Source organism: Phodopus roborovskii, unplaced genomic scaffold (assembly GCF_943737965.1).
Source record: "Phodopus roborovskii unplaced genomic scaffold, PHOROB, whole genome shotgun sequence".
Lineage (NCBI taxonomy): Eukaryota > Metazoa > Chordata > Mammalia > Rodentia > Cricetidae > Phodopus > Phodopus roborovskii.
This window is the reverse complement of record NW_026126588.1, coordinates 24,831,256-24,844,709: the sequence shown is the minus strand read 5'-3', so window position 1 is coordinate 24,844,709 and position 13,454 is coordinate 24,831,256. Positions and strand designations below refer to the sequence as shown.

The window sequence follows — 13,454 nt, the reverse complement described above, 5'->3', positions numbered from 1 at the left end:
ACATCCCGCATCCCAAACACTCTGCTGTCAAGTACTGCCTCTCACATGATCACCCTGCCTCAAGACTTTGAAATCAGTCTCATTTTAAAAAGATAAAACTCACAAGAAAAGCTGAACTCACAGGAAGACCTCAAGCCACATGGGAAAAGGGTAGGACCCCTGTACGACAGGGACATTCTAAAGATGCATGAGCAGCTTCCCACACTGAGAGGGAACTTACAGGAGCCCTGCCTTCCCTTCTGTCTTCCAAGGGACAAACTGGCACACGCAACTCACTCAAGAACAGGATGCTTTTTCAGCAACGCCACCAACACACTTTTCTCGGTGAGCCCTTCACGACACAGGTGGCAATTATTTACCACAATACTGTGAACTGCTATATGCTTCTGCTTGGGAAAAGCAATTCATAAAGGATGTGTACAAAGCTATATTTAAAAAAATTCTTCCCTAACTGGGACATGAACATCAAGACATTTTAAGGAAGGGAAAGGAAGGGAAGACTTTTGTTTTTCCAAACCTATTTTAAACCTCAAGAAAATCCCACAGTGATCAGGACCTCTGTAAACACTGTGGACTCGTCAGAAAACTGTGGCTGCAGCTCTATTTACATTTCCGAGGCTTCCCTTCACGGCCATGTAACATGTTGTATCTTCCTCTTTGTTTCTGGAGGCTTCAGGGGATTCTGGAAGAGAGGAGTAACCAGTTTACAATGGCAGCGATGCCTCAGAGTAGCTCAGAGTAGTAAGCACCCAGCCAAGGTCGGCTACAGCTGCACCAGTTCAAGAGCTCTGCTGCCACCTGGTGGGGATGGTGCTCAGATTAAAAAAGGAAGTCTAATCCGGCTCCCCTTTGTGGTTCTCAAATGTTCTGCACCAAGATATCTCCTCTGTCTGTCTCTGTCTCTGTGTCTCTCTCACACGAACACACCTTAAATCTTACCCCACAAACAGCAGAACCAGAGATCACAGAAGTAGAGGGATAGGCCTCTCTTGGCTTTCTAGAAGCTCTCACCGTGATCCTGACGGGCAGAGCTGACTTGCCTCTTCCCCACCTAGCCCTCCTCCTTCACTGGTATCACAGTGTAAACTTGGAGAGAAATGGCGACTAAACATTTGCATCTCTAAAGTAATACCTTTCTCTATGCATCTGCATGGACATACAGAGATCACAGCTATGTAAACATACATGTCTCTAAGGCTTGTTCCTCATAGTAATTGTATTTCAGATGTGGCTTATTCTAACTTCCATCTGGCTTTCTCCATCTCACAAGGAGGCTAAAATAAGTATGCAGGCAGACTGCTGTCCCATGCATGCCCTGTGATCAATGAACAGATTGTGGAAGCCATGCACCTGTAACTTGTGTATAAAATCCCAGCACCCAGAAGCTTAGATATGGTAGAGCACAGTGTATGAGACTCCCCTCAAAGTTTCTGTCCTTCCACAGTTATACAATTTCATGTTTAAGGGAGAGCAGACTAGGGTAGGTTTAATGTAAGTACAAAGACTTCAGGCCCAGGCCCAGACACTGCATAAATGTGCTGCTCCAGACACAAGCGTTCTGGGTCTCATTAACAGGAGCATTTAGCTTTATATGCCATGACAGAAATAGACAATCTTAGGAAACCCGCTTTTCTGCAATCATTTTACATAGAAAGAAATTTGGTGAACTTTCAAAAACAATAATCATTGTGGACTTTTAGATTCCAGGATTCAAACAGATGAGCAACGAGATATAAAAACCAGACTACTGCCCCACAGTGGTGGTGCACACCTTAGTCCCACCACTGGGGAGACAGATCTCTGTGAATTCGAGGCCAGTCTGGTCTACAGGTGAGTTCCAGGGCAGCCAGGAATACACACAGAGAAACCCTGTGTCAACAAAACAACAAACCAGACTATTCGGAGTTCAATGGCACCGAGGGGCCAGTGTAGACTGTACACTCAGGTGATGATATCACCTGTGCTGTTGTCCTCCTTGGCACTGATGAACCGTGGAGATGCAGCTAGGGCAGATGGCACTTACCATCTACAGGGACCTCTCCCTCTGCCCCTCAGCCTGGACTGACCAGCAATACTATACACTGTTACTGTGCTGCTGCTACTGGCTATACCCACTGTGATAGACAGACAGAGGCTGCAGAGCCTGGGTAGGGGAGGGAGCTTCTCTCGGGGTGACCCTTTAAGGAAAAGAGGTGTCGGCTTAACTATCAAAGTACCATGCAGGTTTGACATGGAGCCAAATGTTAAACTCTATACTGTTTTCAGATCATAACCCTCTGAAGGACATAGGCCTGATTTTAGCACCCCAGCCCCAATAAAAGGCAGCAAGCACAGCCTGGGGCTGCAGGGTGGGCGCTCAGTGCCATGTTTAATATGGAAGCCATCCCACACTTACCATGGCCTCTGCCTCTTCCTTAGGAGCAGCCCGCTTTAATTTCACAGGAGTAGTTCCAACAGGGGACAGAGGCGGTAACTTCATAGGACCCGAAGGACTTTTCCTATGTGTTAAGTCATGGTTCTGTTTAGTGTCATTATTATCCTGCTCCATCTTATTGTTCATAGGCAAATCGGAAAACAAAACTAGGGGTGAGACCCTTGAAGAGGAATTTGGTAATTTCCGAAAGGCATCCCGGGCAGCGCCTGTCTGGGCCGGAGGCTTGAGCCGCTCGTCCGCTCCATTCTCTGTCTTTTTCACTTTGATGCTTGTGCTGGTTGAGCTCCCATCGAACACAATGAGGGGTCTTTTCCTTAATCCGTCTACAGCACTATTCCTGAAATCACAAACATGTTCTCTTGAGGAGCACCACACGGCTGGCAGAATCAGCGTATTGGATTCAGTCAGAACAGTAAGAAACAAGATTTACTGACCAGACTGTGGTGAGGGGAACTACCGGAAAAAAGACTTCCAGACCCAAGGAAACAATTTTCTGGTGCTTTAAAGTATAGAATATTTATTCATAAGAAATCCCGTTATCTTTTATAAAAATATAATTATTCCTAAAATGCCGAATGAAACGTCTGAATACTTGGTCCCCGGAAGGTGGTGCTGTTTGGGCAGCTGGAGAGATGCTGCCTTGCTAGCAGTCTACCGCAGTGGAGGAGGGCTATGACGGTTCAGACTCCTGCCATTCCCAGTCCCTTCCCCATTTCCCGCCTGCAGTTCACGATGCGAGCTCTCAACTGTCTGTAGCCTGCTGCCATGATTCCCTATCTTAGACTCATCCTTCTGAAACCACAAGCAAACTGCTTGATCTTCTTGCTTTTTTTTTTTTCTCAAACAAATAAAAAAGCAGGTAAGATAAATTAATTAGCTCCACCAAAAAAAAAAAAAAAAAAAAGCAGCTTATTGGTACTGCTATCCCAACTATGCTGTTAGAATCAGTTATTATCTTACAAAGAGAAAGTACCAAGACTCCCACAGTGGCAGTTCACAAATAATAAAGCGAAACCTAAACAAGTAAACAAAATGAAAGGTACATGTAACATAATTCAGATGTGTGAAAGTTAACACTAATGGGTAAGCCTGTACTAACATGCAATCGCTCCTGCTCAAAGGCAAGGCTACCTCTGTATTTCTTTTCCCAAAGACCAAGAGCATACACACATCCAACTACACACTTTCTAGTCACCTCAGTTACGGGACTCACGAGGGATCAAAACTCCTGGTCAAGTTAGACTTCCCTCTTCCTCCAGCCCTCCATATCTTCCGTGTCGCGTCGCCACCCCCCCTCCGTCTCTAGGGTGTTGCTTATGACAGTGCATTATGTAGAGAGGGCCTGAGTGATCAATGCCATCACCTGTTAGAGCAAACACTCAAGGGTCTTAGAAAGCCATCCTCACCAGGTAGTCAGCAACATTCATTAATCAAATGTCATTTGCCTGGGTTACAACACAACCCCTTTTTCTTAACTGAGTTCCCTGATACTGTCCTTGCAACTCCCCCCACCTTAAATTACTTCTCGGTTCAGTAGGGAGAGGGATGCTATTAAAACGCTGTCCGGTGGGGTCACCAGCGCCACTGCCCCAAAACCTTCTCACTCTCAGAGTAAAGCCAAAGCCAAAATTCCCTCGGTCCACAAGAGCCACCTGATGCCACAATCCCTGCCAGTCACTCACAGCAGACGCTCTACCTCCATCGCTCTCCAGTCCTAGGCCGGACACGTGGCGGGCACACTGCTGATCCAGATTCTCAGAGAGTGGAGTAACAGACAAATCTCCACTTCTTACGGGTCTTTCTACTGGAACGTCACTCTGCAGTGAGGTAGTCGCTGGCCACTTTTTACCAAAAGTTGCCCTTGCCTCTCCACAGTTTACCTGATTCCACAGCACACGTTTAACTGGATTTACGTTTCCTCTCAACTAAAACATGAAAGAAGGGTGGGGAGAAAAACAGAAACAGAGCCCTTCTGTCATGAGGGATTAGATGGAGCCTAGAACACTGGAAAAGTACCTTTTGGCCTCAACTTTGACTTCATGCTGTTCTCTCTTCTTTTCCATCATCTTCCCCCATCTATTCTTTGGCAAGTCCCTCTGAGGCAATGGTATGGCGTGCTGGACGTAAAGGTCAGTCAGGTTGTCTTTGTTCACTCTTGCATCGTTTTCGACAGTTATGTTCTTCTGTGGGAGAGGAAAACAAAAAGTATCTCAAAACACCTTTAATTTAATTTTATAATTACCATCTGTGTGACATGGTCAAAAGCCATTACGCTGAAGTAAATTATAAAACTACTGTCACAATCACATCCAGTTAGAAGAGTCCTATAAGGTATTATTAGAGACGGTATTAAAGACCTATTAACCTCTATGGATATTAAGTTGTGCCTCATCTTAAGACTGGCCACACACCCTCACTCTTAGCCAACTCTAGCAGTAGAGCATAACCACGGAGACTGCCACCACCTCCTTAACCTAAATGAAAATGGGGCACCACCAGAGGAAAACAGATAAAGCATAGTATCCAATTCTATCCTTACGCTACTTTGAGTACGATCATCATGGTCACATTGGAGGGGTAGGATCTCGGTTTCACCCTGTGTTTTATTTCTCATGTTTCTTTAATCTGGTGGGCGGGTACTTTTTTGTTTTTGTTTGTTCTTTTGGTTGGTGGGGGGACTGAACCCAGTTCCTTAAGTATGCCAAGCACTGGCTTTACCATGGAGACACCCCACCCCACCCCAGAGGGAGAGATCTTGCATAGCTTTTTTAAATGAGCTTAAACTACTACTGCAGAAGGGAACTGAACTCCCCGTTCTGATGACATTAATGCTACACCACACCCCCTCACATTTTCACCATTCACCTCATTGTCCAACCACCCATGCCTAAGTAACGAATCTCTCTCCCTGCCCACTTCCCTCTCAACATCAGTTAGTACAACAATGCACAACGCACAGGGAAAACTGGAGAAATGTATGCTTTGTATAGATACTGAAAAATCAATGCCACCTGACCAGTTTGACTAATTTTTCTTTTTTTAATATTAAACCATCGTATTCCTCTTTCATTACTGTATATTGCCGACTTTCATCTTGAATTCACTCAGGGGTGGGAGTACCCTGACGCTCTTGGACAACATTCCCAGAGGACGCCATCTATTTAGAAGGCACCGAAGAGCTGGCTTTCTTAGCAGCAGTGCTCAGAAGTTTCGTCCTCGGGACAACAGCAAGAACTCGTAAAAAACAAAACAAACAAACAAACAAACAAACAAACAAAAAACGCAGTTACAGGGCATACAGGGAACCTACTTAATGAGAAACTGACCGATGGAAACTGATTCGTTTCTGTAAGACCTCAATAGTCCTGGTGTGCTTAAAAGCCTGAGAACCACAGGTTAAATAAAGGCCATCTTTAAAATAACCGTATGGAGAACTTCAGTTAATAATTAAGAGAAAGGTACTGTAGTTAGGGGAAGGGAGGTAACATGGAAAACAAAACGGGCCACACGAGAACCCTTGAGAGACTTTGAGCAATCTGAATAAAACTGGTGGCGTTCTTTTCTTTGGTTTGCCTATTTTCTTAGGTCCCACCAGCTTAAACACACACACACACGCAAACACACACACACACACACACACACACGCAAACACACACACACGCAAACACACACACACACACACACACACACGCAAACACACACACACACACACACACACACACACACACGCAAGCACACCACCCAGAGAGCCAGGTGCCTTCAGTTTTCCCAACGGTGACTACGCCCAGACAACGATCGCAGGGAGTAAGCCCATCTCCCTGGGGGTCGGTCGGTTTAGGGGGGTTCGGTCTCTGAGGGAGGCGAAGAGCTGAGTAACAGACTTTCCCAGATGCCCTGGCTGCAGCCCTGGCTGCACCAGACTCTCCCCTCCCTGTGCGTCCTTCGTTGCTCGCACGGAGGCGGCGGAGGTGGTCCTGGACGCCCTCTCCGGGCTACCCGAGGGTTCCCGGGGGGCTCCAGACACTCTCTGGAGGTTTTCCTTTCGGGGGTGCGAGCGAGCGAGCGAGCGAGGCGGGCGAGCCCCAGCGGACCTGTGTGGGCGGGGAGCGGCCGCGAGCCTCCCGCAGGCCTGCCCGTCCTCCCGGCTGCCCGTCCGTCCTCAGTCGGGCCCGAGCGCCCCACCTGCTCCAGGGTGAGGAGGAGGAACTCCTGGGACAGCAGCTCAGGGTGCAGCAGCAGCTCCGAGTCCGTGCAGCTGCGAACGCCCACATCCCCCGCCATGGTCGTCGCCAGGAGACCCCGGCCGGCTACCCACAAGGCACCGCGGCGGAAGTGACGCGCGCGGGGAGGGGGCGGGACTCCCGTGGGGCTCGGCGCCCGCGCGCGCGGGGCGCAGGGTGCAGGGTGCAGGGTGCAGGGTGCAGGGTGTGGCTGGCGCAGGGTGGGGTCCAGACGCACCTGGGTCTACAGGACCCGCTGGGATGCCAAGCTCGGGGCGTGGCCGGGCGGGGCGTGGCCGGGCGGGGCGTGGCTGCGCCGGAAGCGCGGGAGGCGAGGCCACCCGAGCGGGCCGCCATTGGTCGCGCCTCCTGTGACGTCGCACGGCAGAGGCCGCGGGGATTCTCCGGAGCGCTCGGCAGAGGCTCGGCGATGTCTCAGTCCGTTTACTGCCCGCTCTCCCTTCTGCAAGAAGTAAGCCCGCTGTGGCTCCCGCACCTGGGACACAGCACAGCGAGCATCGAGTATCGCCGCCGCTCCCTGAAACCGTAACCGTACTTTACACCGACCAGCCAACCCCCACCTGAAAAATAAGTTTACCCCCCCCCCCCCAGAAAGGACAGCCCGGGTAACTGGAGGTCACAGACTTCACAGTAGCCAAGGATCAAGTGCATTGCCTCTGCGCTTCCTAATAAGCACACCCGAGTAACAGTTCTTGCTTTAAACAAAACAAACGTCCTAGGCATCAACTACTGTGGTCCGAGAGAGTTGTGAGGGGAATCTGTTCGCTCTCGTCATTCACGGGAAAGAGAACTTTGCACGTTTAAAAAGTCGAGCTTCCTACGTGTTTTGAGCGCACGTTTTTTTATGTTTTACAGTATATCGTTGTTGTTGTTTTAATTGGAAAACGTTGCATTGTCTATGGGGAAAAAACGGGAACTGGAGGCTGCAAAGAGATAAAAGGGTACTGTGGGAGTAAGAGTGAGGTGTTAAATGAGGAATGAGATAAAGCTGAGAGACAGCTTGCAAATCTTTCTGTTGGGGGTGGTAGAAACAATTTCGGAGCTGGGAGGGAAACTTAAAGTGGGTTCCTAAAGCAATATCCAACCCAGTGCTTTTATTTTCACGTCCCGGAAGCAGACCTAAAAGAGATCTAGTGACCTACCCTTAAATGGGCGTTCCTAAAGCTGCGCCTAAAGCTGGAATTAAGTGCCTTAGCTTTGTAATATTACCGAGCTATTCTATATTCAAATTAACGTTTCCATTGCCATGTAAAAGTGAGACCAGCACTCCATTTCCTTCACTGGGAGTCATCTTAGTGGCTAAAGTAGCTGTTTCTCGGGGAACATGTACTTGAAACCAAACCCAGTTTTCGATGCTGCATGGTCGCTGGGTGATTTGGTCTCTTGGGCTCAGTTCCTTCTTCAGGAAGCATCCGATGATGAAAATAGGGGTAATACAAGCGGTACATGTACTTGCGAGGCACCGACTGACAATAGGAAGTTATTGGTCATAGGCTGCAAAGAAGGGGGAAGGGGCCCAGTCTTGGAGTGGCCCAGCCTTGGCTTATAACCCCATTCCCACTTTCACTCCCCTTATAGCTTCACATCTCCGAGATAGAAATTGTAACTGCCTCCCAATGTTGTAAGGATCACGCCTAAAAAGTATGTCAAACGCCTCTCCGGTTTCTTCCACCGGTTGTACCTGTTGACTGACATCACCAGGGAGATGTAGCAAGAAGTTGTATGAAGCAGCAAGCAGCGTAATAGTCTGGAAATGTGTTCCCATGCGCTTGCTCTACTCCTTAAGCTGAAGCTTCAGACTTTTCATCTGCAAAAAAAGCCAAAAAAACAAAAAACAAAATAATCGTTACAGGTAAGATCTGTTGTCTTTTCTTTTTAACCCCTCCCAGTACCCTAAGCACTTCCTGGCTTAAAATAAATCCACTAGAACTATTGTACATGTAGCTAAAGCAGAAACCACGGGGTGGAAGGAACTGTAGTTTGAGGCAAAAGAAAAAGATTAAGAGAGAAAGGACTATAATGAGTTTTGTATCCATCCTTCCATCCCCAAGGGAAAGAGGTTTTTGTTGACAATGTCTATAGATTCCTTCCCAGGCAGAGCCTCTATAGAGTGGAACTCTGGGGACTCCATACTTTACCAACAGTTTTCATCAGAGTTTATCTTAGGCTAGTGAAAAAGCCCCAGAATGGGAATTTTGTGTCTGTGTGTGTCGTGGGGGGGGGGAGTTAAAAGAAAACAATAAACCCTTTGGGATCATACTTCAGATATGTCCAGGCAGAGGGCTGCTTCAAGATTTCAACCACACTACATGACAAAGCTAATCAAAACCAAGCTCCCAGTCAAGAGCCAGGAACCAAAAGACTGAAAACCAATTAACCAGAGTGGAAAAAGAATACCTCACATGTATAATCTTTCCAATCTAGACACAGACCAGAGGAAAATCTACCATGCTGGTGAGAATACTGTCACTACGGCATGGCGGGGGGCCTTCAAACAGAAATAAGGTTTATTCGTTAACATTCTGACTTGGTAATTCTATAGAACAAGAGAAAAGGCTGAGGGGAACCAACTAACAATGGGTCTCATGTCACCTCACTAGATGAGGTGAATGCTGCAAGTTCCCTGTGTTTACATTCACTCCCTCACCAGGTTCACTAGTATGCATCATGTTGTAGTTTGTTGGCTCTCAGTAGGTTTTTGGAGGCAGAGATGATGACACATGCCTTTTATCCCAGCACTTAAGGGGCCTAAGAGTGAGGCAAGTGTGGGTTACAAAGTGTAACCTTGTCTCAAAACAAAAATAACAAGTAAAAATGTCTGTAGGGTGATTAACTCAGGAGAAAAATATTCTCTAAGAACTGTGGGCATTGATTCTGTTTGTAGATAAAGTAATACTTAAGATACTGTGTTATAAATGTTTGTTTATTTATTTATTTGGTCTATGGGATTTTTTTGTCTGCATTTATGTTTGTGTACTTAGTTTGTACCTGGTACCCACGAAGGTCAGAATAGGGCACTGGATTTCCTGAAACTGGAGTCACAGATGGTTGTAATCTGCTGTGTGGATTCTGGGAATGGAACCTGGATCCTCTGCAAGAATGGCTAGTGTTTTTTAACTGCTGAGTTGTCTTCCTAGCCCATACAAACATGTGCTATTTGTCAAAAATACATCTGCACTTAAGGTAAGGAGCTTCAAAATGAAGGTAACAGTTAATGAAGTACTTCACATTCTGGACTTGTGGTTTTAGCTATTAGTATTTATAACACTACTAGTGGTAATATTACTGTTTCTCATTCCTGAGTGTCTTAGTGTGTACGGGCACACTGATGAGTACTGGGTGGCTTCCAGACACCAGAGACATGTTTCTCACAGTTGTGGAGTCTGGGTGATCCAAGGTTCTGGAGAAGTTGGCATCTGGTGAGATCATGATATCTTGTTGTGTTCTCATATGGCACGTGGTAGGAGGGTAAAGGGTCCCACTTCTTTGAGAATCCCACTCGTGCTTTATCCTAATGGTTTTGCCTCTTACTACTGTTATACTGTCTGCAGGTATTTGGGGACACACAGACATCTCAGTCAAGGCACTTTTTTTCACAGGTTACCTCTTTATATCTTCGGGTCTTCTGCCCCAGGCCCAGTGCCTGCCACACAGCAACTATTAAGTTTGTGCCGGATGGTTCTTAGGCACTTCCTACCTGAGCTCCATTGTCACCAAGCACATTGCTTTTCACTTTATGATTTGATTGGGTAGGTTTTTCCTGTACAGTACAGCCCTAATGTAGTCGTTTTTTCAGAACAGTAAGTTCCCAGAGACAGAGTCTGACGTAGCCTCTGGCCTAGCAGTTTTCATGAAGGAGCTGCCCAGGAAGTAGTTGATTGAGTAATAACTGAAAGTTTTATTTTGCTAGAGCTAAAGTACAAGTATATGAGTATGTATATGTGTCATTAAATGCACTAATATTATATAATAAAAAGCTCTCAAAACAGCCTGTTATAAGGTATGTTTACTTATAAAATCATAAATGTAACTTTATCTAATATGGTCTTTAAAAGTGATGTCCAAATATGTCAGATGTTAGCTAATCATCAACCATGTTAGATACATTCTTAAGAATGTGTATAAGTTGGAATAAGAGAATATTAGCATTAAAACTCTCTGGGTAAAGAGCATCTTCAACATGAACAGGCCCCCACTTTCACCCAGCATCACTAGTAAGTGCCTTTTAAAGATACATTAGTGCACTAATGACAAGCATTAAATCATCCATTAAAAAAAAAAACTTGCTGAATGAGTGCTTCCTGTATGCAAGAGGAACAGAGAGCTTGATAGAATTGGGTTACATCACACAAAGCAGAGGATACTGAATTTTGGAAGTGCATCGGCAACTGTCGAAACATGCAGTTTATTTATGAAATTCGTCATTTCCCTTGTCTTCTGTCAGAACACTTTTCACATCCTATAAAATGTAATTGTAGTGCTTGATATGGGCCCAGGGTTTCATTTGAGGGGACAGGGATGACTCAGCAGATAAAAGTGCCTGCTGCTCCTAGAGAGGACCTGAGTTTGGTTCCCAGCATCCATCTGGCTCACAGCCATCTATAACTCCAGGTCCAGATCTGATGCCTTCTCCTTGGCTCTGTGTGCTTGCTCCTGTACTCATGTGATACACATACATGCAAGCAAAACACTCGTTCACATAAGAGTGATTTTTAAAACATTCATTTGAAAACCATGACACTATATTTGTTTGTAAAGGAACCCAACAGAAATAACCAGAAGACTTTAATTAGCTTATGAAGATATTGTTTCCTAGTCCAGGCACTACCTAAAGGTAGCTGCCATTTGTGATGTAGAGGAATTAGTATGCCCAAGACCAGACGTGCCAATAATAAAGCTTGCCATAAAACAAACAAACAAACAAACAACAACAACAACAACAAAAACCCAACCCAAACCAACCAACCAAACAAACAAACCCAAAAAACCTGTGGTAAGCCTTCTAAAGAAAGCATTTATTTCTGATTTCCCTCTTTGATAAATGCATCATCAATGTAAAGGTGGTTACAAAAAGTAATCAATAGGACTTTTTTGTTGTTGTTGTTGTTACAAGCACAACTTGTTATTGAAGTCTGAGTTCTTTCTCTGATCCTTACCTCTCTTTGCCTCACTGAAATGGGGAAATGGACAGCACTCAACTGAGTGTCTATAATGAGTCACTTAGGGGGTCCCCTCAGAGGCTAGTCTTTCTAGGCCTCACCCCCACGGGCCTTCCTCCTTTGAAACAAGACTACAGAATAGTATGTTACCCACTTTTGGGGCTCGGGGTGGCGTCTTTCCTATAGAATCTGGGGACAGGGTCGTGGGTAAGGGAGACCTTAAGCCACCTCCATAGCGATTTCTCCAATCAGGGGAAATAATTGGAGAAACCCATCTGGTTGTTTGTTTGGTGTTGATAGCACCGATGACTCTGGAAGGAGCGTTCTAGATTTGGTTCTATGCCGAAGAAGGGTTCTGGGACTCTTCACCAGGGCTTGACACAAAGGAGTGGGTGGCACTGATGGACTGCCCCAGAGTAAGTGGGTGGATTCGTCCCGGGACTCCCGGCTAGGAAGGAGCGGCCCGCAAAGACGCTCCTCCCCTCGGGGACTTGCATGCCTTCTCCTGGACTAGCAGTGGGCCTGGGAACCGACAGGCCATGCCCTGCGTTGGCGATCTGCGGCCCGGGAGACGTCCCCGCTCGCAGTCGGGCCCTGCTGTCCGTCCGTCTCTGTGTCGGAGGCATTTCTCCGCGGCTCCACCTGCCCAGCGCTGCTGCTGCTGTGTAGTATGCAGCCATGGAGTGGAAAGCGGAGGAGACGAGGCTGCGCTTCCCGGAGGCCGGCCGGCCGGGACTCTGCCCTCCGGGGACGGCGGCCGGGGTCGCCCTCGCCCTCCGTCCCGAGCACCGGGCCCGGACGCGGAGCCCCCCAGCGGCGCACGGCGGCCTGGGCACCGGAGAGCGAGCGCCCGCCCTCCCTTCGCCGGCGCCGGGCGGCGGCCCACGTGACGGGAAGCGGCGGCGGCGGGGCGGGCAGCCCAGGAGCCGCGGCCGGAGCGGGCGGCGGGGCCCCAGGCCGCGGGCGGCGCGGGACGGCTGCGCTGCGCTGGTGAGAGGCGAGGGGCGGCCTGGGGAAACCGCGGGTGCGCGAGCGGCCCCGGCGAGCGCCCGCGCAGGTGCAGCCGGGCTGGGGCGGGCGGGTGCCCGCATGACTGGGCCAGGTGCGCCGCCGGGGGCCGGCGTGCAGGCTGGGGGAAGCTGGGGTGTTCACCCGCGCGGGGTCACTGTGTACACTGTGATCTGGGGGTGTGTCAGTGTAAGGCAGAGGCAAATCCGACAGACCTAGCCCTTGAACTTGTGTTTCTGGGGTGGGGGACGAGGAGGGGGGCCCAGAGGATCAGGAAGGACTGTGCTGGTGCGCCTCCACCCTTGGGGTGGACCGGTAGGGGTGCGTGCTGGGATTGAAGTTTCCCGAGCTCTGTGAATTAGGGGTTGGTATTGAGGTCGGTGTCAGGTCTGAATTGAGAGACTGGGAGAGCAGGCAGGGGAGTGTTGTTGAAGAGGAAAGAGGAGGCCTGTGTTTGATCTCTGGCCCCACGGTCTTTACCACGGGTGCACCAGGTTAGGGAGTTGCACCCCACACGGACTTTTCATCGCCTCCCGCCTGACTTCCTGTGCTTTGTGAGGCTGTCTGTCCCGTTGCCTCCTGGTTTTGCCTCTGTCAAAGGGTTGCTGGTTG

At 48.3% G+C, this 13,454-nt stretch overlaps 2 protein-coding genes across 2 annotated transcripts in view; one reads left to right on the top strand and one right to left on the bottom strand.

Annotated features, from left to right (window-relative positions):
* Positions 1 to 275: 275 nt before the first annotated feature.
* On the bottom strand, positions 276 to 6,783 carry CUNH2orf49 (chromosome unknown C2orf49 homolog). Its single transcript, XM_051204251.1, has 4 exons — positions 6,617 to 6,783; positions 4,451 to 4,617; positions 2,396 to 2,771; positions 276 to 682 (listed from the first exon to the last, which is right to left on the bottom strand). The coding sequence occupies exons 1-4, from the start codon at positions 6,713 to 6,715 to the stop codon at positions 626 to 628; spliced, it is 699 nt and encodes a 232-aa protein (XP_051060208.1). The 5' UTR covers positions 6,716 to 6,783; the 3' UTR covers positions 276 to 625.
* A 5,894-nt stretch (positions 6,784 to 12,677) lies between these two features.
* The window catches only part of Tgfbrap1 (transforming growth factor beta receptor associated protein 1), a 42,214-nt gene continuing 41,437 nt past the window's right edge, over positions 12,678 to 13,454 (top strand). The window contains exon 1 of the mRNA XM_051204238.1: positions 12,678 to 12,824. The gene's annotated coding sequence lies outside the window, so the exon portion shown is untranslated. The remainder of the gene's footprint in view (positions 12,825 to 13,454) is intronic.

Bases quoted from the DNA above. Each gene is read 5' to 3' on its own strand.
- CUNH2orf49 (XM_051204251.1), bottom strand. From the start codon at position 6,715: ATGGCGGGGGATGTGGGCGTTCGCAGCTGCACGGACTCGGAGCTGCTG. The intron at 4,618-6,616 runs GTGGGGCGCTCG...CCTCTCCCACAG, and splicing joins TCCTCCTCACCCTGGAGCAG to AAGAACATAACTGTCGAAAA. The intron at 2,772-4,450 runs GTACTTTTCCAG...TTGTGATTTCAG, and splicing joins GTCAAAGTTGAGGCCAAAAG to GAATAGTGCTGTAGACGGAT.